Source organism: Venustampulla echinocandica, assembly GCF_003357145.1.
Source record: "Venustampulla echinocandica strain BP 5553 chromosome Unknown scaffold_15, whole genome shotgun sequence".
Classification (NCBI taxonomy): domain Eukaryota; kingdom Fungi; phylum Ascomycota; class Leotiomycetes; order Helotiales; family Pleuroascaceae; genus Venustampulla; species Venustampulla echinocandica.
The window spans coordinates 88,386-108,584 of record NW_022474220.1 but is presented as its reverse complement, the minus strand read 5'-3'; the positions used below and the strand labels follow the sequence as shown (position 1 = coordinate 108,584).

At 48.5% G+C, this 20,199-nt stretch overlaps 7 protein-coding genes across 7 annotated transcripts; 4 read left to right on the top strand and 3 right to left on the bottom strand.

The window, feature by feature from the left end:
- Positions 1–2,727: 2,727 nt before the first annotated feature.
- On the top strand, positions 2,728–4,518 carry BP5553_10406 (uncharacterized protein; the record flags this gene model as incomplete). Its single annotated transcript, XM_032019029.1, has 1 exon — positions 2,728–4,518. One exon carries the CDS (start codon positions 2,728–2,730, stop codon positions 4,516–4,518), a length of 1,791 nt encoding a protein of 596 aa, XP_031864736.1.
- A 4,359-nt stretch (positions 4,519–8,877) lies between these two features.
- BP5553_10405 (uncharacterized protein) lies at positions 8,878–9,508 on the bottom strand (the record flags this gene model as incomplete). Its single annotated transcript, XM_032019028.1, has 2 exons — positions 8,878–9,012; positions 9,068–9,508. The coding sequence occupies 2 exons, from the start codon at positions 9,506–9,508 to the stop codon at positions 8,878–8,880; spliced, it is 576 nt and encodes a 191-aa protein (XP_031864735.1).
- A 2,808-nt stretch (positions 9,509–12,316) lies between these two features.
- Positions 12,317–13,054, bottom strand: BP5553_10404 (uncharacterized protein; the record flags this gene model as incomplete). Its single annotated transcript, XM_032019027.1, has 4 exons — positions 12,317–12,443; positions 12,564–12,764; positions 12,815–12,941; positions 12,991–13,054. The coding sequence occupies 4 exons, from the start codon at positions 13,052–13,054 to the stop codon at positions 12,317–12,319; spliced, it is 519 nt and encodes a 172-aa protein (XP_031864734.1).
- A 524-nt stretch (positions 13,055–13,578) lies between these two features.
- BP5553_10403 (uncharacterized protein) lies at positions 13,579–15,192 on the top strand (the record flags this gene model as incomplete). The annotated part of the gene is made up of 3 exons (XM_032019026.1): positions 13,579–13,868; positions 13,924–14,245; positions 14,875–15,192. 3 exons carry the CDS (start codon positions 13,579–13,581, stop codon positions 15,190–15,192), a joined length of 930 nt encoding a protein of 309 aa, XP_031864733.1.
- Positions 15,193–15,275: 83 nt separating this feature from the next.
- BP5553_10402 (uncharacterized protein) lies at positions 15,276–15,737 on the top strand (the record flags this gene model as incomplete). The annotated part of the gene is made up of 1 exon (XM_032019025.1): positions 15,276–15,737. The coding sequence occupies one exon, from the start codon at positions 15,276–15,278 to the stop codon at positions 15,735–15,737; it is 462 nt and encodes a 153-aa protein (XP_031864732.1).
- Positions 15,738–16,740: 1,003 nt separating this feature from the next.
- On the top strand, positions 16,741–18,096 carry BP5553_10401 (Uncharacterized protein; the record flags this gene model as incomplete). Its single annotated transcript, XM_032019024.1, has 1 exon — positions 16,741–18,096. One exon carries the CDS (start codon positions 16,741–16,743, stop codon positions 18,094–18,096), a length of 1,356 nt encoding a protein of 451 aa, XP_031864731.1.
- Positions 18,097–18,522: 426 nt separating this feature from the next.
- BP5553_10400 (uncharacterized protein) lies at positions 18,523–19,707 on the bottom strand (the record flags this gene model as incomplete). The annotated part of the gene is made up of 1 exon (XM_032019023.1): positions 18,523–19,707. One exon carries the CDS (start codon positions 19,705–19,707, stop codon positions 18,523–18,525), a length of 1,185 nt encoding a protein of 394 aa, XP_031864730.1.
- Positions 19,708–20,199: the final 492 nt, after the last annotated feature.

The following is a 20,199-nucleotide window of genomic DNA, read 5'->3' as shown; positions in this document are numbered from 1 at the left end:
GATCCTGCCGATCAACAATACGGACTGTCCAAGCAAAAGTCATCATCTCAGCCTTATCAGAAACATGATGCGATGATACGGAAGCGGGAGTTTTGATAGGAAGGTTCGTCGTCAAGTCTCACTCACTGAGACAATGCTTGAGGAATACCCCGCCTTGGGGAGGGAGACGGGCGGGTGTTACCCTCCATAACCATGATATACTTCAGAGGCACGCTCACGAGCACATCAAAATTCGTCGGTGGCTTTTCGATTAATATATGGATGTACGTACTTGCGGGTAGAAGGCGAAGGTTGTCGCAGTGGAAGAAGTGTGCTCGGTCGTGGGCCAAGCTGTTGGTGCACATTTTCGATCGCTTGCATATAATGCATAACAATGTATAACAAGAGCGAGGAGTTGATTGGCTAATTCGGTCATCGGGACTTTCGTGTATTTGGTATCCCGAACACCACTGATACGGTCTGGAAGAGGCTTGGATGATTACTGTTCTTGTTCTCCTTCCTCTGTTCTTCTTGCGCCCTTTCTTGACCTATGCTCCCGATTGCTTGCACGGCGGGTTTGAGATGGAGCCTCTTCGAGTTGCTGGAGGCCGCCGTGTGGTCTTGTCACTGATGACTTGCATATTCGTGTGCACATCTGATAGAGATGTAACCAAAACGCTGGTGTTCCCCATCACCAATGGACCTGAGGGTATCTGACCGCTCTGAATCGTCTGATACCGTATCCACCGTATGTTGACTATGTTCTAAGGCATGTGAAACATGAGAAGTCCCAATACCAAGCGGAGATATTCAGATATTCGCGCAAATATTCCACACGAAGTGCTCTATCAAAAATGGACGAGGGTAGAAACGATCGAAGGCAGCTGTACGAAGTACTCTCCGGGCGTAAGCAGCATCCACAACAGCGTCGGATGACGAATGACGAAGTGGCAGATGGGATGGCAATTCATTGAGTGGCAACGATTGGGCTCGTACTTCGAATGCATAAATTTGGCTGGCAAAAGCGTCAAAGATGGCGTCGATCTGAGCCTATGGCTGGTGGTCCCCCTCCCGACGTTGGCCATTGATACCACTGCACTTTCCGGGCTGGATGGGAGATAGATGGGAGTCATCATCGCCCACCATTCATCATCCGTCTGCAAAAGGACAGACTTCATATCTGTTACTCGGCGATGGCGTGGCGTGGCCGCACCATTCGCTGCTCACCCATGGGACGGAGCGCTGCGTCTCTCTATCTCTGCGTCTCTGCATCTCTGCATCCGTAGCCCCATTCCCACTCCAATGGACGTCAATATGACTGACTGAAGGACGCCGCAGCGGGTGTATGGGTATATTCTTCTGCTCCCTTCCCTTTTCTGCGGCGCCCTCGAAAGCAGCCAACCCGGTGAACTGAGAACTGAGCCCTGTTCGTGTTCTGCTCCCATCCACCCCCTTCGGTCCCTTTCGGTCCCCTTCAGCTTCATGAGTCTGCATCGCCATCTCTCCCCGTCGTTTCCTTTTTCTCTCCCTCCATCTCCATCTCCAGACCGAGACGACACAGACTGAGACCTACACTCGGGCGGCGCAAGAGTCACCAACATGCGCAACCACAGCGTCTTTCGATCTCCACTATTGTTATAAGGGCATTGCTACCCAACTGTGCCCGCGAAAATTAGGCTGAAGGACAACACCACAGCAAGAGCAGCACGAGAGGCAGCTACTGAACTGAATTTTCTCTCTCTCTCTCCCTCTTCCACTTCTTGCCTCGCTTCTCTATAATCCTGTCGGCACCCGAGCCACGACGCAGTACGCAGACGCAGACGCAGACGCAGACGCAACCGGCCATAGCTGCGTATCTTTCTCCCTCTGAGTCTGCCTCTCCCTCTCACTCTCCGTCTGCCTCTCTTTCCGGGCCTCTCTGGAACTTTCTGGACTTCTAAACCGCCCCGGCCAAGGAGATTGCCAATTCCTCACTGCCACTTCCACTTCCACTGCCATTCCCACTCCCACTCACTCCCATTACCATTGCCACTGCTACTGCTGCTACTGCTCCGCCTCACACTCCACCTCCAACTGACTCCTCCTCCCTTTCCCTCCCTCGTCCCCTCCCCCCGCGGTCTATTATTGCTGGTGTCGTGCTGCATCACCTGAGGATCTCTTGCGGGTGTGAGTGAGTGCGAGTGAGAGCGTGAGAGTGGATGTGAGTGCGAGTAAGCCTGAGCCTGAGTGCGAGCAGTACATATCTGGACTTTTGGCCTTGCGACCCTGTGTCCCTGTGTCCCCCATAGGATTTGGACCTTGCGAAGACCCTTTTTTTTCTTCTCTCCCTCTCCCTCTCCCTCGCCCCGGTTGCCCTGCCAGGCCCGAACTTCTACTGCGGTTTATTATCGATTGTCGATTATCGATATCGATAACAGCAGTGCCCCGGGTGCTTGGCCAACACCCCTTCACCCTCTCCCTCTCCCTCGCCCGGACACCCATTCCTCGCTAGAAGAAAGTCGCATCGCATCGCATCGCATTCCAATTCTTTTTTAAATTTATTAAGACGTTCCTCCCCGCCCCCGATCCCCCACATCGCCAGCCCAGAATCTCCATCCGCCCCGAAGTAACCAACAATAACGGTCCCTCAACACCACCCCACTCCTCCCCGCCACCGCTGCGAATTGGGACACGCACGGCGCGCGCTGTCGACGCAAGCAGGTTGTGGTCGTGGTCGTGGTCGTGGCCGTGGTCGTGGCACGTTCAGCCATGGGCTCTGACAAAGTCCCGAGGCCCGCCTACGTGGTCGACGTCGACGAGGATTCAGGCCGCGCTATTCGTGGCAGTCGGCGGACCGCCAGCACCAAGGACAAGGAAAAGCCAAAAGTGTCGCATCGAGACAGGGACAAGGCCAAGGACACCGACAGAGACACTCGGTCTGATAAACCCAAGAGGAGGACCAAGGGCGACACCGACCGTGACCGAGAACGAACGGATCGTCCTTCTGACCGCCCTGTGACTGGCCGTGTCGAGCGAGAGAGAAACCTCGAAGTCATCACGACAGAACGAGAACTGAAGCCGCTGGAGCGCCGCAAATCGTCAGCGAGCAGCACTCATTCGCCTCAAAAGCAAACTCGGCCTCCGTCCGCGCACAAGAACAGAAGCTTCCCCAGAATCTCCGACCCTTCAAGTCGACGGGACGAGCCGTCACATTTCGGTGTCCCTCCATCTCCTACGGCCCGGGCCCCAATCGTGTCGCAGCCTACGGTGCAAGCAATGCCTCAACCCATTCCCGTCCGGCCTCGAGCCATCACAACACAAACATTCCCATCAAGACCTCTCAGCTACCATGCTGCTTATAATGCCACTGGTGGATATGGTGGCCCTCCATTGTCAGCATCTGCGTGGGCGAATTATCAACCGCAGCCCATGATTACTCAGGGCTATCAATCGCCTGGATATTCCCGTTATGCGGCTACGCCTGCTCCTCCATCATCCGATTACTTTGGGTCGCAGGCTATGTCCGCGCCTGACCGGCCAATGTCTGCGCGGCCGTTGGCGTCGAGGTTTGATCCTCCTTCGCGAACCCAGTCAGGATTTGGCAACCGTGATGCCGTCCCATATGAACCCATCACCTACGAGAGCTATCACGATGATGGTTATGCTTCGGCTTCGGAAGGTACGATAAGGAAACGGGACAGCATACGTGTGCCATCAAGAACAATAGCGAAGAGATTGAGCAAAAGTCGGGAGGACTACAATGCTATGCCTCCTCCACCTCGACCTATTCTACGACGTCCCGTCACTGAATATGCCGCCGAGTCTATAGACCCCTACCGCGAAGGGCGAACTCTTATTCGCGATGATTCGCGACCACGCCAGCCAAGTTCCCACCGAAACTCAGTGACATATGACCTAGGCCATGAGCGGGAACCTTCACGATCCCGGCGTCCAGACTCAAACCGAAACTCGGCATCCTATGATCATATTGTGGATGACCCAGAAAGGGTGCGGATTGAAACTGCAAACCATGGACGGCGAAGACAAAGCTACTATGGCCAATCCGCCTCGGGATCGAGTGGGTACGAGGACAAAATTCGACAGGCTGCGAACTACCAAGAAGATGTCGCAGGGCCGAGTGTGCCCTTAACTGCAGAGGTGCTAAAGCGCCAACAACGGCGTCAAACTGGCAGCAGCCGAAGCACCAAAAGCAGCAACAGTCGAGACGAAAGCGACTATAGGAAGTCTGCGACGACCCGCACCACACGCAGTGGAAGCGGAGCCGATGACGAGAATGTGACTATAAAAGTTACCGGGACGGCCCGTGTGATGGTCGGTGGGGCGCAGATTGATTGCCCGGACGGGGGCGAAATCGAAATCAAGAAGCGGCAGCCCAAGTCCCTCCGCAACGGCAGCGAAATGTCTGGCTCGGAGTACGGCGGGCAAGGTCAGATTGACGACCGTCGAAGCCGGGTGGATCGTCCTTCTGGTCGATCAAGATTGAGTTCACAACATTCATACACCCGGTCGACACAATACTTCGGTGACAACTATTTTTAAAATGGCACCTTTTCCTCATTCGCAAGCGAGTTATTGTTTCTTGAAATTTTAGCGTCATTAGCTTAGGGCAGGATCACCCATCTTCTATTCGATTTTCTCTTCTCCCTGCCGTATGAATCGGCGGTTTATCGCTTTGGCGCTTTTTTTCCAAAAGTTGCAACGGAAGAATGGTTCATTATCCCCCTTCCCCACAAAAGTACACGAAAGGGGCGGTTTTTTCCCCAGGGCGATAATTATTGTTTTGATATGAATTGTATGACTGTATGAGTTTATGAAGATGGATACCTTTTTCTTTTCCTTGCAAGAGCGAGAAATTCTTTTTTAGGGCAAAATTGGCATTTTGGATAACTTTGGGTTCATGGAATAAGATCATGCACAACTGCTAGCAATGGCATGTAACTATATCTGCTTGCTTGCTTGCTAGCTACTCCTTTGCGGTTGTGGGCCTCTGTTTTTGTTTCCAAGAGCATGGAATGGAATAGGCGTAAGACAGATGGTATAGGTATCTGTACGAACGAGAGGTTCTATCTGTCTCTTGGCAGATATATGCTGTTGATGGGTGGGAGGATGGGGACAGCGGTAGCAGAGGGTAGGATCATTAGGATCCACCTGATATAGTTGATAATGAAAGTTACGATATCTGCCGTTCCATTCGTTCGTGGTGAAATTGTGAGATTTCCAGTGTTGTTACCTGTCCCGTAAAACAATTACCTAATCCTCTCCAGAATTGCATGTCGCACATCGCGAGATCATCCTGAGTATCTGGCAGACTTTTTTGTTGTTGCACATCGCACAAATATCTCAACCCTCCTGTCTTGATTTATTGACAAACAGTAAGTGGAATTTTCTAGACATTTCCCCTCCTCACAAGCGCTGAACGTGATTGACCTAGTTATTGTGGCACCTGGCATATTGCCAGATGGATTCCCCTCCGGTATTCATCGTGAGCTTTCAGCCTCTTCTCGATCAATAGGTATACCAAAAAATTAGGATTTGATCCAATCAATGCTTCCTCAGGTATGTAGAAGAACGCGTAGAATTCGACCAAGAATCTCCCTTGATCAGCACGATTTAATACATTTGTCTCTAGATTGCTATACAAGCAAACAATACTTGGCTCACGTCTAGCTAATAGGTGGCGATTATAATAGATGGTACCACCTCATCACCAGCTCAATCTATGATACTAACATACTCCCCAAAAGTGATTGCTCAACCGAACTAATAACATATTTTACTTTAATATATAATCTATACAACAACAAATCCACTATCTCGAGTTCAGGTACCATACCGGAACTACAGGTATTCACACCAAACACCTTTCCACCTCCAACACTAGTCCCATTAGCCCCACCTGTTGTAACCTTTACACACCCCATCTCAGTATTGCACACGTCGGCCCGAAAAGTAGCATATCAATTTTTCCAGCTACAACCGTCTCAAATTGTCTCCATTAAGTGTAGTTTTATACCAAACATTATTAGTACCTCCAGCCAAATACGCGACTTCTGTGGTAGCTTCCCTTTCACGTGAGATATGTCGAACTTCTGCCTAAGGATTCAAGGTTCTATCTCCGTAGCTCGTGCCAACATCTCGCTGACCTTTTCTTCTGACCGAGCATATTCTGGCTCCCCGCTCAGCGCTATCCATAGATTCAAGTTGGCTATTCTGGCCCCTTGAATTGTACTATTCCCCATTCCAAAGTTCAACGTTTGGAAAGTGAGATTGTTTCAGCAATGGCGGCTAGCATAAAAGCTTGGACAGAAGCCACTAGTAGGCTGACACACGAGCAAGACAACCAAGACAACCTGAATGTTTGCTTAATAGCAGATTGCCATACCTCTGCAGGCACCGATTCATACTGCCCCAAGCGTTAGTCAACATATGTTGCTAAAAGTAGTCTTCGTCCGCTAAGGAGAGCAGATTCCTGTCACTTCTGCCATAATTCCACGCCTGTGGTGCAATTCCAGAATGAGCATGGACTCTGTACTCTCTGTATGTCCAACAAATTGCACTCTTATATTTTATTGAACTTATGCAAATCTTAGGCTACAAATCTACGAGAAGTCTGCGTACAGATTAGATCGAAATATACCCTATGCTCGAATTCTCTTGATTGAATACACCTTCCTTACTACTCTATAACCCCATACCTTCGGCGCCCGTCGGACGCTTGTAGTATCAGCGCTGTTACATAGGGAGTTGTAGGATAGAGATACCTATAAGTAGGACATATACATGAGCTATGTTAGTCGACGATAGTTGTTTGGCACTTTGATTGGGATCGGTGGAGAGATAGAGGCATATATTTATATTTAGCCTTCCTTCAATATCACTTCTCGACGGTGTCGCAGGCCGCTGATATTGTGCGTTGATGGCGGATTAAAGGTCAGATGGCGTTTTGCTTGAGTTGTCGCAATGGAATTTATAGTGATAGCAGTTTTACGGGTTAGGTCGATGAAATAAGATATCAGCTTCCTAGTTTTATTCCCATTATATTTCTCACATCATGCTGTCGGTCATATAAATTATCAATCGTGAGAGGCCATATCTTGATTGATAGATTCCCCGGGGTCAGCCTAGATTGAATAAGACCATACCCTCATACCACAACTCTCGACCTGTCCATGAAACGCCTTGATAGCTGTCCACCTTCGGATAACGCCCCTAAAATAACCCACTCTGGAGATATGGCTGGATTACAAATTTCGTCGGCAAGCTGCACCGAATCGGCTGACCGAAAGCACTCTAGCTCCTTGACTGTCAGTCTCCGAGGCTGAGCAGTGAATTTATCTGTCTCAACACGTCCAATTTCTCCATAGGTCATAACTTAACGACTAGTACCAAGGAGTCGTGGCAGTTATGGTTTAAATTAGTTATCGACGTACTCCCTCGCTTTACATACTCCGAAAATGCTAGCCAGACCGCCTGCAATAAAAACCGGAATACAAAGAAGCCTGCCACAGCGGCCGCTCCCGTAGTAGCAGCCAAAGTTGCTACGGAGCCACCAGCAAAGGTGCCATAGAACGATCCAACTGTTGCTAGCCCCTCCACCAGCTCAGAGGCTTTGATAGATTTCCGACGTAGTACAGTTCGAAATTCACTCAGTGTGTCTTTTTAGAGAGGAAGATCGAACCAGACATACTCCCGAGAATTATGAATATGTCCGTGGATAGTGTGAGGATACAACTCTCGTGGGAAGACAATAGATTTCTTAATCAACATGAGACGATAGGCGGGGATGATGATATAGAAGCGGGCCTTCTTCTATTTCCCAGACAGATGCTGTCTCAAAAGACCACCCACAGACAGAGTATTGAGGTTCGGCACTGCCGAATATGATGGCTTTTACAGAGTTTTCAGAAGTATACCCACTGTGACAAATATAACCGACTTTTACCTGTATATAATGAGGATTTCTCCTCCACTTCTATTATTAGAATTAATAAACTCGTTCCATCGTTTTCAAGGCCTCCAAATCCTTGACAGGTGGGCACAATAATAAAATTTATTTCTCCTCTATCCCCAGATAAGAGATCTATGATTACATACATGTGGTTAGCAGGCAACTGTGCAATGGATCCTGTCCCTCGATCTCGTTTGTTTACGCTCTGTGGAACCGGCGGCACTAGCAAAAGCACAGCCTTGCGGATGTTGACGGCTACACTCTCTGGCGCTGCCAATATTATATCGGATAATATACTTACAACGAAATTCCCTGGAGTAGAAGACAAGGTAGCATCTGTTGTTGTGAAGTCTAGAGTAATCTGTTACTTCAAGCTAGACCTCGATGGAAAAGCGATAAATATGTCTATGTTCAAAAACATTACAGGACGGGCATTCAGAGATAACCTGAGTTTACTTCTGATACTCTTATTAGAAGATTAGTGTGTATAAAAATGGACGTAGATACTGCAGAAGCACTGTTCGAACCAGATCCTAGCTAATTGGTGGACAAGGTTGATTTTCTAAGCGCATGTTTGTATATCCGAATGAAGTACCACCATCTTCCGATATCTCCTGATAATTTTCTCTTAACTCTGTGTCACAACATGTACTTCAAAGCAAAGTTATATGTACGTGAAGAAATTTATATTCCAGTAACAGTGTTGCAGGGAAGAGCTGTATTGGGAACACTCTCTAGAATCATATTATGTAGCATCGATAGTGTCATTAGTAGATGTAGATTAATATCCATGGCTTCTGTTTCTAACACTGATATAGTCCCTATAAACCCTCTAATGCTCAAAAGATCTCCTCAAATTTCAGCAGTCCAGGCCGCCTCAATAAGTATGTACATCTACGGGTCGATTAGTCAGGAGTACTCGGTTCGTCTCCTGTAACACTAAGCCTCCTTCAAATGTTGTCAGGAAGTGGCCAACTTCCCGCTTTGCCGTGAACTTTGCCCATGTGCTGATACCTTGCTCTGCGCGGAGAATCTCCGGAGTTGTCGGTGGTAAATATTAGACCGCACTTATCGCAAGTCGGAATCTGCATCGTATGTTGGTTCAGAACGAAACATTCTCTTAAGGGAGGAGTTGCTTACCTTATTTAGCTCCTCATCGAGCCCATCAGAATTCCAATCACTCGATTTATTAGTGTTTAAGAGGTACTGGCAGATAGGCGATTGGACCTGGAGCACCTGACGGAGATGCTCAAAGGACGCGGGGACTGGCTTGTCCAGTTCGTTATCGATCCTCTTATTAGAGAGAAGGTAAACCCAGTGGAAGCAAACGAAGACCCATGTCGAGGGGTCGAAAGTCCAGTCGACGTCGACCCAGGGCAGCACAATTTTGAGGTTGCAGTCTATGCCCTTCCGTCTAAACACCGTTACAATCTCCTCTTCTTCATCTGCGGAAACCCCATCATCGTACCCTCTCAGAGGTTCCATATCTGTGTCAAAAACGTTTGACAGCCCGTTGCCGATGAGGAAATTACTAAGGTCGTCGCACAGCATCCTGAAGCCCTGGACAGCCAACACCGGCATTTTAGAAGTATGATCTAGGTGTACTAATATTAATTTGAGGGTTCGATAATTTGGTGTGGTTCGAGGACGATAATTGATGGGTAGAGGTTTCTTGCTCGAGAACAGTTGAAAATTGGCGCGTGGGACAGAGATGACTTTATGGGCACAGACAGCAGTGAAGGGCTAGGACTTTTATATAGCTTCGGAAACATATGATGTCAGCCACTCGCCCGAGAGTAGGCGCAAAAACGCCGCTACCAAAACCTTCAATCAAGATGAGAAATTTGACACAAGTCCAGGGGGACCGCTATTGCAATCCAAAGTGCGCTTGTGGTGCAGGCTCAAGCAGGAATCAACGCACAGACGGATGAGACGCAGTTGGAATAAAAGGGGCTGGATGGTATTGAAGCATATCGGAGTGATAATGCGCGTGGCGTTGTGTTGTGGGTCACCCTAATCCTCGCGGAATTGAAGTCTATGGTTGGCCGGAAGCTTTATAGATTCAAGGAATTACATCAGACAGTTCGGCACCTGCAAAGGATCTTCATCAGTTTTACATCTTCATTCTGAGAGACCTTCAACAGCGGAATCGGGATGGTGGTATTGACATGAAGAAGACGCAGAAGCATCTCCTATGGGCTGCCTATTCCGAGAGAGCTTTGACAATCGTGGAACTCAGCAAGGCGCTGGCAGCTCCCATAGGTGAGAAATACAAGGACTTCGGAGAAGTGGTGGATTCTAGGGATCATGTGGTACAATGCCCATTCTGGGATGAGTTTCGAACGGCAATCTTGGAAATTGTGGTCCTTTTATTAAACTTATCAAGACTGGATTTCACGACTCGATCAACGAGGCTCCAGAGTAACCTTGGGTCCAAGCCACAGACACGGTTCAGTTACTTCACCACACTATCAAAGAATTCTTGGCGAAGGCTGAAGCAGAGGATCTTTGTGTTGATCATGATTGGGCTTTGAGAGCACTTACAGTGGCCAGTGCTGATTATTTGATACTTTTCGAGCCATCCGCAAGGTCATAATAAATTAATCATACCGCCCTTGTCTCGCCCAAAGACCGCCGACAACAAGTCAGCGTGATTGTGGAAGCCATGTCCAAATGGCCTCTTCCGCAGTGCTCTCTTTGGTCTCTTTCCAGTTATTGCCTGAAAATCTCGATGGTTATTCAAAATTGGGGTTGCACCACGTAGCTAAGGATCCTATAGCAAGATTGCTTTTCGAAACCTATATCGAGGTGGTGCTACCACAAGAAGAGCGTGTATGGGTGGCGAACTACAAAGCAAGATTTTCGTAGCCGCTTGCAAAATTGAGGGTGAGTAAGTTGTTAAATTTCTCCTTTGGCTTTGGCATGCCATCGATTTCTCGAACCTTGAAGCACCTCCTCTGGAATTGGTGGTGGCTCTCGAAGATGTGGTCAAGTATGGGCATGCCACAACTACAAATTTCTTGTTAAAACACCCGATATTTAGAATGCAGCTGAACATCCTAAAGAATCGTGTCTGTATCGCACTAAACCATCATACAACGGTACTAGATTGCCTTCTTCGCCACGGTCCGCCGTCGTTGGAACAATTCGCCGACCAAGCCCATAGACGGAGTAAAATGGCCGCAAAGAACGGACTTATTTTGGCATTAGAAGAGACTCCAAAGTTCATTCAGAGGGCTATTGCGGATATCCCGCCACCCGACCCTAAAACTTTGTCCGGTCCTGATATCTAAAGATGGTAATGTGACGGCAAGTACAAGTGTGTTAAGGATAAGACTATGAAGGCGTACTGTCCTGAACCTGTATGAATTGGCCTACGTACGAGGATTTAAAGCTATGGAGAGAAGAAGATAGATATGGATAGAGACTTGACGGTAAATATACAGGCTGGCAGGCCATGTGCAGAGCATTCCTGAGCTACCTACCTAGGTAGTCGCAAGAATGGCCGAGCAGTAAGGGGCATGCGGGGGTATTGGCAATAGTCAGGTGACGTTATAATCGTCACAGGTACTGTATATACCTACAATACCTGAGGCACAGATTTACTTTAATAGGAAGTCCGAGTAAGCATGAGAGAAAAGAGTTGTATTAGTTTAGGAGAGAAACTCGTCTTCGAGAATCAAAGATTTTAACTAATATTAATCTAGGTGGTGCCTAAGGTAGTAGCATACTAGGTATACTATATAGGGGTAATTCGGCTAATCTACCTATGGAGTTATATGCCCGCTCCACAGTGCCTACCTAATAAGGCAAGATGTTGACCTACAAGTCATGCGATTCTGGCTGCCGAGAGGCCCGACGTAGATTGTACTGCCTACAATTCTACTGTACCTTACTACTTGCGTGGTGGAAAACCGGATCAACAAGTCCCGGAGCGAAGTTCGTTACTTTCACTTTTTAACTCTTGGGCACCTTTCAACTATTCAAATTATCCAAATCATTCAAATCGTCTAAAACATTCAAAATATTAAAATTACTCAAAATATTTAAAATATTCAAATCGTCTAAATTATCTAAAATATCTAAAATATTTAAATTATTCAAAACATTTGAAATATCTAAATTACTTAAATTACTAAAAACATTTAAAACACTCAACTCCTTTTCACGCTCTAACAATTGGGCGATTCATAACACATCTTATTTTCCCTTCTTTGTCTATCCTTTTTCCTCCCCCTCTTCCAGTCCACTCGTGATCATATACCGGAACTGGATTACTTTCGATCCACAACGCTGCTTTCTTTTTGTTCTCGTGTTCTGGGTCAAATTTGAAAAGGAGTTTCCCCTTGCTGTCGTTAGGCACTCCTCATTACCGCTTTCAAGTGCGACTTACTTGATTTCGTCCCATCGGTCCTCTTCTTTCAGCTCAGGGATGAGCCCGCCTACTGTAGACTTGATCTCATCCCAACGGCCTCTACCCCCTCTGTCAAACCCTTGATCACTGTCATTTGGAAGGCTTGTTGTCATTCCCATATTTTAGTTTCCAAATATCATCGGGGTGAATGAGATGTTCTCCCTGTAGTGGGCAATGTAAACACCCCTTTCGCTAATTATGACTAGCACAGTGCAGCCGCACAGCCCACCAGTGCCAAAGCCGAAAGCCTTATTCTCCTCTTTGAATGAGGCGAAATCGGCCGTTGCCATATCCTGAGGCTGGCCCATGATATGCTTCTCCCAGATGACGGGTCTTCGCGAAGGGTCATCTAGTTCGTTTCTCATGAAGCTCATCATGTCGTCGCCGTCGGGGAAAACCATGGTACGTCGCCATAGCGTGAACCTTGGCTCAAATATCTTAGTGAACTCGCGCTTTGTATTCCCATTGTATACTGGGCGGAACACTTGGAGCGGGTAGCTCGTTTTTCATAGTGAGATAGTCCGGAGATACGTGGGTTGAGACTAAGATGACCCCCTCGGCTTCCCAGGGAACTAGGGGTGCTGTCATCTCCGCCATAGCCTGGTTATGGTCAGTTTGTCACCATCTGTCAAGGTTTCATTGCACGTACGAACGACAATGTGGGTATATACCTGGAAGGCTGCGAGGACTGAGAGTAACAACGAAAATCTCATGTTTCCGATGGAACTTGCGTTAGGTATAATGCTATCGCCTTTTGGTAGAGATGCAGCTGATACCTACCTAATTATCAAATCAGTTTATGGGGGATCTCTCGGTATTTAGCTGCGTGGACCAAACATTGAGAGGCCATTCCTACCCTCTAAGGTTTGGGTCATCCTTCAACTGAATCTCAAATATGCCAGAAGGTTGGTTACCGAATCCTCCAACGTCGAACCCTGGGTACCAACATCGAAAGGATCCGGCGGTCTAATTCGCTGTAGATATTTCACTAGACCAGATTATAACAACGAGGGCTGCGGTGCTACTACAAGATCGATAAGGGACCCAAAATAGCTGGTTATGTTGGAAATTTGAAACATATCCCGCATAGGTGCCCCGCTAACCACTTGTTGTGCTGTTGTTGGTAGTGTGGGGGCGGCCAGTAATCGCCAGTCCGCGGGCATAATATAGATATCTGAGGCCACACCTCGCACCTTGGAAGTGGCGACCAGCATCAAACACCTCAGGTTGTTCAAGTATGGCGTGTTTCAGCCTTAAGGGGGCTTGCTCTGGGGGTAATCCCAATCTGATCAAGGAACATCTCGACTCCAATCCGAACACTTCACAAAACGAACTTGATCAGGCGCTCTCATGTGCTGCTGAGGCCGGCCATGGCGACGCCGTAGACCTGCTCCTGTCACACGGTGCTCACATTACTAAAAATGCCTTCTACGCTGCCGCTCTTAGTAAGAGCACTGCCGTCTTCCAACAATTCGTGAACCATGGCTGGGATATTAACTCCACGGAATTCGAAAACCCCGGATTGAGGTAAATATGGCCATTGCACTTTGATGGCTGTGCACGTTTACTAACCCTCTAAAAGGCTCGTAGTCCGTGATGTGGCGTGCACAAAATGGTTTCTAGAGCATGGTGCTGACCCCAATCTACCCGGTGAGAGGGGCGTCACGCCGCTTGCAACAGCGGCTTTGCATACTTCAATTACCGTTCTCGAGCTTCTTATATCATATGGCGCAGAGCTCGATCCGCGAGCATTATATAATGCCATCGGTTGTAGGCCAAGCAATGGAGGCGGTGGGGTCCCAATTATAAAGTTTCTCCTAGACCATGGAATGGATGTTAATGCACCTTCTCAGAACTGGTGCGGACCGGTCTATATGGCTGCACGGATGGGGAACAAAGAGCGAGTACAACTCTTGGTAGAGCGTGGGGCGGACCGAACGAAGTTGATTAGTGGCGAGACTCTCGCTGAGATTGCCAAATCGAAAGGCCAGATGGAAATATATGAGATACTTTCCGGGTAGTGCCTACTATTTACTGGCTTACCTGTCTCTATTGTCGTCGCTGTAGGATTAAATATTAGTTGGTTCATGCGTTCTAGTCTACTTCTCCATCCTTTGAATTGTGTTGGTGACGTTCCCTTTTCGTTTGACGGTTCTACTACACATACAACGTAGTTACTAGTTAGTCAACGGACTTTTTTTCAAAAGCTTTGGTAGTTACTGGATGGCGATAACTATGCGCCAAACTTCCTGTTTATGTTTGCTCTTGGTCTTACTCGCTGTCTCTATAGCAGAGCCTGCTACATATTCGGTCGGAGATATTAATCAGTACACGAGATCTGTGGTCAGCTTCATGGCCTTAGCATGTCTCTAAATCCAGGCTCACCAACCTCTAGAGTAGCACTCCTACATTGAGCGGTTCGGTCATCGCATATAATGTACCTCCTGGGCCAAATTGGGGGGGGGGTTAACGTGTTCATCTCGCCCGATCTGTAGGCTATCATAAAAAAAGCCACGGAAATTCTAATTGTTAGGAGCTCAACAACCAGTGCTTTCAGAGTGTCAAAGATGTTTTCACCAACCCAAAAACCGAGGTAGACAGTCGCGCAGACACTCTTACGGAGAGATTCGTTGTCATTGCAACTGCCGGTTTGGCTGCGCTCCTTTCCGTACTGATCGCTTACTGGCACCACGAGAGGCAACCACCGCCAATGCCCATCCATATCCGGCCAGCTCAGATCAATGAAGCAGCTACAGCTATATCAGCCGCAACCGTCGCGGTGGTCATGGAGTCCCCCACGCCGGCTCTCACGATTACGCCCAAACCGGACCCTACAGCTGTGACGGGGTAAGCAACCACCAGTCTCAGACTTATAAGTTATACCGCATCTTCTTTCGACATCCTACAAAACGAGGAGTGGCTAACGACTGACCTATGACGGCTACACCTGCGGTGACTACATTTACCGATACGGCGGGCGACCACGTACTAGGAGTCGTGGTGATATTGCTGTCTCCAGACCTCGCAGGTCGTATGAATGAGTTCATCCATCGACGCACAGAGTGCCCGGCGGGCCACAATTTCGGGCAGGTCTTGGGTTCGAACTCGAAGTTCCGGGCGCGCGCTGACGGTCTTGGGGCCGCGATCTGCGGCGTCCAAGGCATTGTCGCCAACGCAGCGCCAGGAACCGCCTTTGTGGACTTTCTCGTCGTCCGCCCGGGGGCGCTTCAATGGAACGAGGCGGATGTTATCCGCGCAATGAATGTCGCCGTGCAGTTTACGCGGCGATTACGCGCCAGCCCTACAGCTCGACCCGGAGATGGCTGCCACGTTCGCCCTGGCCTGGGAAGGTTAACCAAGCATCAAGTACTAGTAACAACTGGTGACTTTGGCTAAATTTTCTCGAGGTGATACGGATACCAGGACTGAAAAATACGGCTCTATCCCTCTGGTCTAGAGTAGCCCTAAGGGATGTATTGACTTTACGCTGTTTGGGTACCGAAGCAAATAGTAGGAAAGTTACCCGGGACACCAAAATCTACCAATTTGCCGACTTTCTCACACGCCTAACATTAAATGTGCCTGACTCTCATTTTCCACCACCTGACTGCAATAAGGGGGGCCCATAACGCAATTAATATGCCATTAAAAGTAAATAAATTAGTTATAAATAGTAGTATTTTAGTCTTTTGGTATCTATTAAAAGTTTACCACCACGGACCAAAAATACGAATGCGGTTGATAAGCATTATATAACGATGCAGTGCTCCCCCAGTCGCGGTAACCAGCCAACATCTTGAACCTAACAGCGACGATTCGTACAAACAAAGATTTGCTCCTGGTAAATTAACGTTTGAGGAGTTGGTACTAGATTCTATCATTGACTATGGAAAATAAGAAATATTTCTCCCTTCTCTCAAACCCGGAAACGTGATGGAGGATAAATGGGCAGGAAGCCCTAAAATACCCATGTGGCAGGCAGTTGGTCCGGCCTTGAACTGGCAAGGGGCCGTTTGTTAGATGTTGAGGTCTTCCCTAATATTCGGACCTTGGAGTTGTCTTTTCAAGTCCATATGTACTGCCCAAATCGCTGGTACCGTACCTACAGATTACAATGTGCATTGTACCGAGTATGCACAGTACGGGTATCGCGGGAGGGGCCGCGCCACACCGGTGAGCTAAATTTGGCGGGGGGTTGCTGTGGTGACGGATTTGCCCCCTTCACTAAACAAACCCCAACCTCCTTCCAGGTTGTTACAGCAACAGTTCCCATCTTACCTGGTGTTTCTCGCCCTCAAATTCATCGCTGATCAACCCAACATATACATACATCGAAATCATCGAAATCTCCACTTCAAGTCTGGTATCACCATAAGCAACCCCGGATTCCACACCCACTATGGCGCCGCTGCCAGATAGCCGCAGCATCAGAAGCTATCTAAACACATTCCTCAAGCGCACTCCATTACCAACCACCCCATCCGTATCACCCAAACTCGCCCGGCTTGCCGCACGAGCAGAGAACCTCGTCCGCCGGAATGTCGATCCAGGTGCAGGCGTAACCCCACCAACCTCCATCCCCAACAACGCAATCTTTGCCTTGTTTGGTATAATCGGTGTCGGCCTCGTCGTCACAGGAATATGGTTCTTCTTCTGGGCTAAGAACGGTGGATTTTACTTCAAGGAGAACGATTGGGATGATTACAAGAGTACTGTTCTAAGGCGGAAGGGGCCTAACGGCACGACGCTTAGTGGTGCGACCGAGAGTACGGATTTGGGAGGGGGAAGTGTCGTGCATGGGGAGAATGACGAGAAAAGGAGCATGTGGGGACGTCGGAAGAAGGGTGGGAAGGGGAGGGGAAAACGTTATAAGGATTTTGATGAGGAGAGCAGTGAGATGACTGGGAGCGCTTTAGGCACTGAGACGGTGGTTACCGAAACGAAGTCGAGGTGGAAGCTTGGTAGGAAGGATAAGAAGAAGAAGCAGGGCCGTCTCCGGGGCGGCGATTTGGCTAGTGAGATGACGGAGAATACGGAGATGATTCAAGAGGAGGAGGTCCTTCCTTCTGTCGAGGATGCCATGAGGGCTTATCGCCATGAGAGACCTGCTCGTGTTGGCGGGATCAACAAGGAATCTGATGGAAGTGCATGGGACGGTTCCACCAACGACAATTCTACCTCAGCTGCTAGCGACCTTCTTTCCAACCGCGAAAGGACCCCCACAACTACCCCTACTAAAATTAAAAAACAACGCAATGATACGTATACCGGCGGAACGGGTGGCATTCGCAAGGTCGTCAGCACCAGTGCCGGCGGTAGCGGGGGCAGTAACTTCTGGAGCCGTGCGTCAGGCGGCACATCAACAGTGGAGGACGAGAATCATATTAAATCCGAAGCCAGAAAGTTGCAGGAGAAAGGTCGTGCAGCCCAGCGCCGTGACTTTAGTTTCAAGGTTGGCGATGATAGTACCGTCGATGGATCCTTGGCAGAGGAGAGAAGGATCAGGAGAGAGGAGCGGGAGATGAGACGTGCTAGCCGTAGCCCTACAAAGAAGCCCCCTGGAGGCTATTATGCTGAGTCGGACATCGGCAGTGCCGTTAGCAGCGATGTGGGCACGAAGAGTTATCATCACCCCATTCCTGGCTTGAGCAGTACCGCCGGGAGCGAATATGCGGATGAGAGGAGGAAGAAGCGTGCCGGTGGTGGCGGTTATCGACGTGGTAGGAGGGATAGCTTGAGTGATGACGGAAACTAAATTGTATGCATTTGTTAAGGACCCTGTTACCGGATACGAAATTTCATGAGGTCAGGACATGATAATGGAATGGATGATATTGTTGGCATGGTGCGTTTGTTTGGAGTTGGGAACCCATTTTGTACCTGTAGATAGATAGCAAATTGAAATTTTGAGAATTATACCAAGAAGGTCTGACGTCCCCACAAACCAAACCCAACATTTCCCCCTTGCCGCCAACTATCAAAAGAAGCGAAAAGTTAGCAATCGACTATAGTTAGAATAGGATGGATGGTATTAGTGAGATAAATTAGAAATAGTATGGAGTAAATCAGGGGTTTGGACGAGCTTGGTTTACAGGGGGCAGCCCATCTCATCAGCTGTCTTGGGTATAATCATACATTATTAGTCTATCTAACTATAACATCTCAGCTCACTTATAATCTATCATCCGAGCTTTTCATGCTCTTGCTTTTTCTCGTCGCCCTTCCTCCCCTCCTCTTCCTTATTTCCTCCATCATCATCGGTACTCCCAACACTGCCTCTACTACTCCAATTGCGTTCCTCATCCTTCTCATCCCCCTCCGGGAACACTCCCGAACTTGCTCTTGTACTATGCAACACTCCCTCCCTCTTCCCGCCATTCCCTGGGCCAGCAAACCTCACCATCTCACTCCCAACCGTGTCTGAACTCTCCCTCTTCCTCTCAATAACAGGCAAACCCAATCTCCCTGCACTCTCCTTCTCAAGTCTCTCCCTCTCCCTCTGAGCCTCTTGTTGCAGGGCCTCATGATACATAGGCATTCTAGCTGCACTGCTAGATGTGCCGGGCCGAGAATCCGGATCATGCACTGTGGGCATAATATTGATAGCCGGAATCCCTCTTAATGTAGGAATTCGAGGTGGTCGATCCTGCGGTTTAAGATTCGGAGCTGAAGATGAGCGTTTAGCCACCTTTGGCCGAGAAACATTAACGGGGTGTGATTTTAGAGCTAGGCCGCCATAACCAGCAGGTCGAGGGCCCATGGATAATGATGTTGCCGGTCGTTCGTCCAGGATGGATCGTGAGGTTGTTGGGCGGAATGATTGAGGACGAGGTGGCCTATTGGGCCCTAACGATGTTAAGGGCGGTGATTCTCCGTCGTTGTTGTCTTGAGAGCGCCGCCGCCGCCTGATATAAATGAAGAAGAAGATGGATATTCCGATTATGAGGAGAATGGCTATAATTCCTAGAGCTACAGTTGCGGTGGTATTGGTCCTTGTTAAGGCAGCGGCGTCCTCAAAAAGTGATGTTTCGGCAGCGAGATTGGCCGTCATCGAGGCGTCGGGTGGTATAATAATTGGGGTCACAGAATAGCTAATTTCCGTGGATGTAGAAATGACGTTTGAAGATATGGTGGATGTTATAATTGTTGTGAAACTCGAGATCGTGATGACTGAAGTCACCGTCGTTCCATTTCTTGATTCTTGGCAGGGACTGCCGGGGAGATATGAGCAATTGAAGGGCGGATATGGTGGTAGTAAAGGTGATGGCGGAAGTAACGGTGACGGCGGGAAATTCCTATAATCACTCCCATCCTCGTCTGGATTTCCATCACCTCCTCCATCTCGCCTCCTCCTCGAAGATGACATCCAATTGCGTTATCAAAAACTCCCGGGGGGCCTGCGTTTCCAGCCGGTAGAAACTCGAATACGTTGTTGGTATCATGTGTAAAACAAAGTAAATAGTATCAAAAGAATGTGTCCGGCACCAAAAGAATATTAAAAGGCAAATCCCGAGGGATTTTTAAAGGTTCAAAAGAGCGTGCTCAGCCAAAAAAGTGCTGATGAGATATGCCAAAAAGAACAGCTCCTCCCCTAGAATAGTAAACGGCAGCAAAAAGCTTCAAAACATCAACGAACAACACCAAGGTTCAATGAAAGTGATAACGTCCAAAGACATGGTGAGCTGGTAAGGAGGAAGAAACCGAAAAAAGAAATCCACTCGGGAGGCAGAGGGATAAAAGGATGAAATAGGACCCCAGGGCAGAAAAGTTACCTGCAAGGTGCATGGCAAGCAATATCATCTGGGGACTGGCATAACTGAATACAGAATGGTTCGCCGGGTCTCGAAGCTGGTCTTGC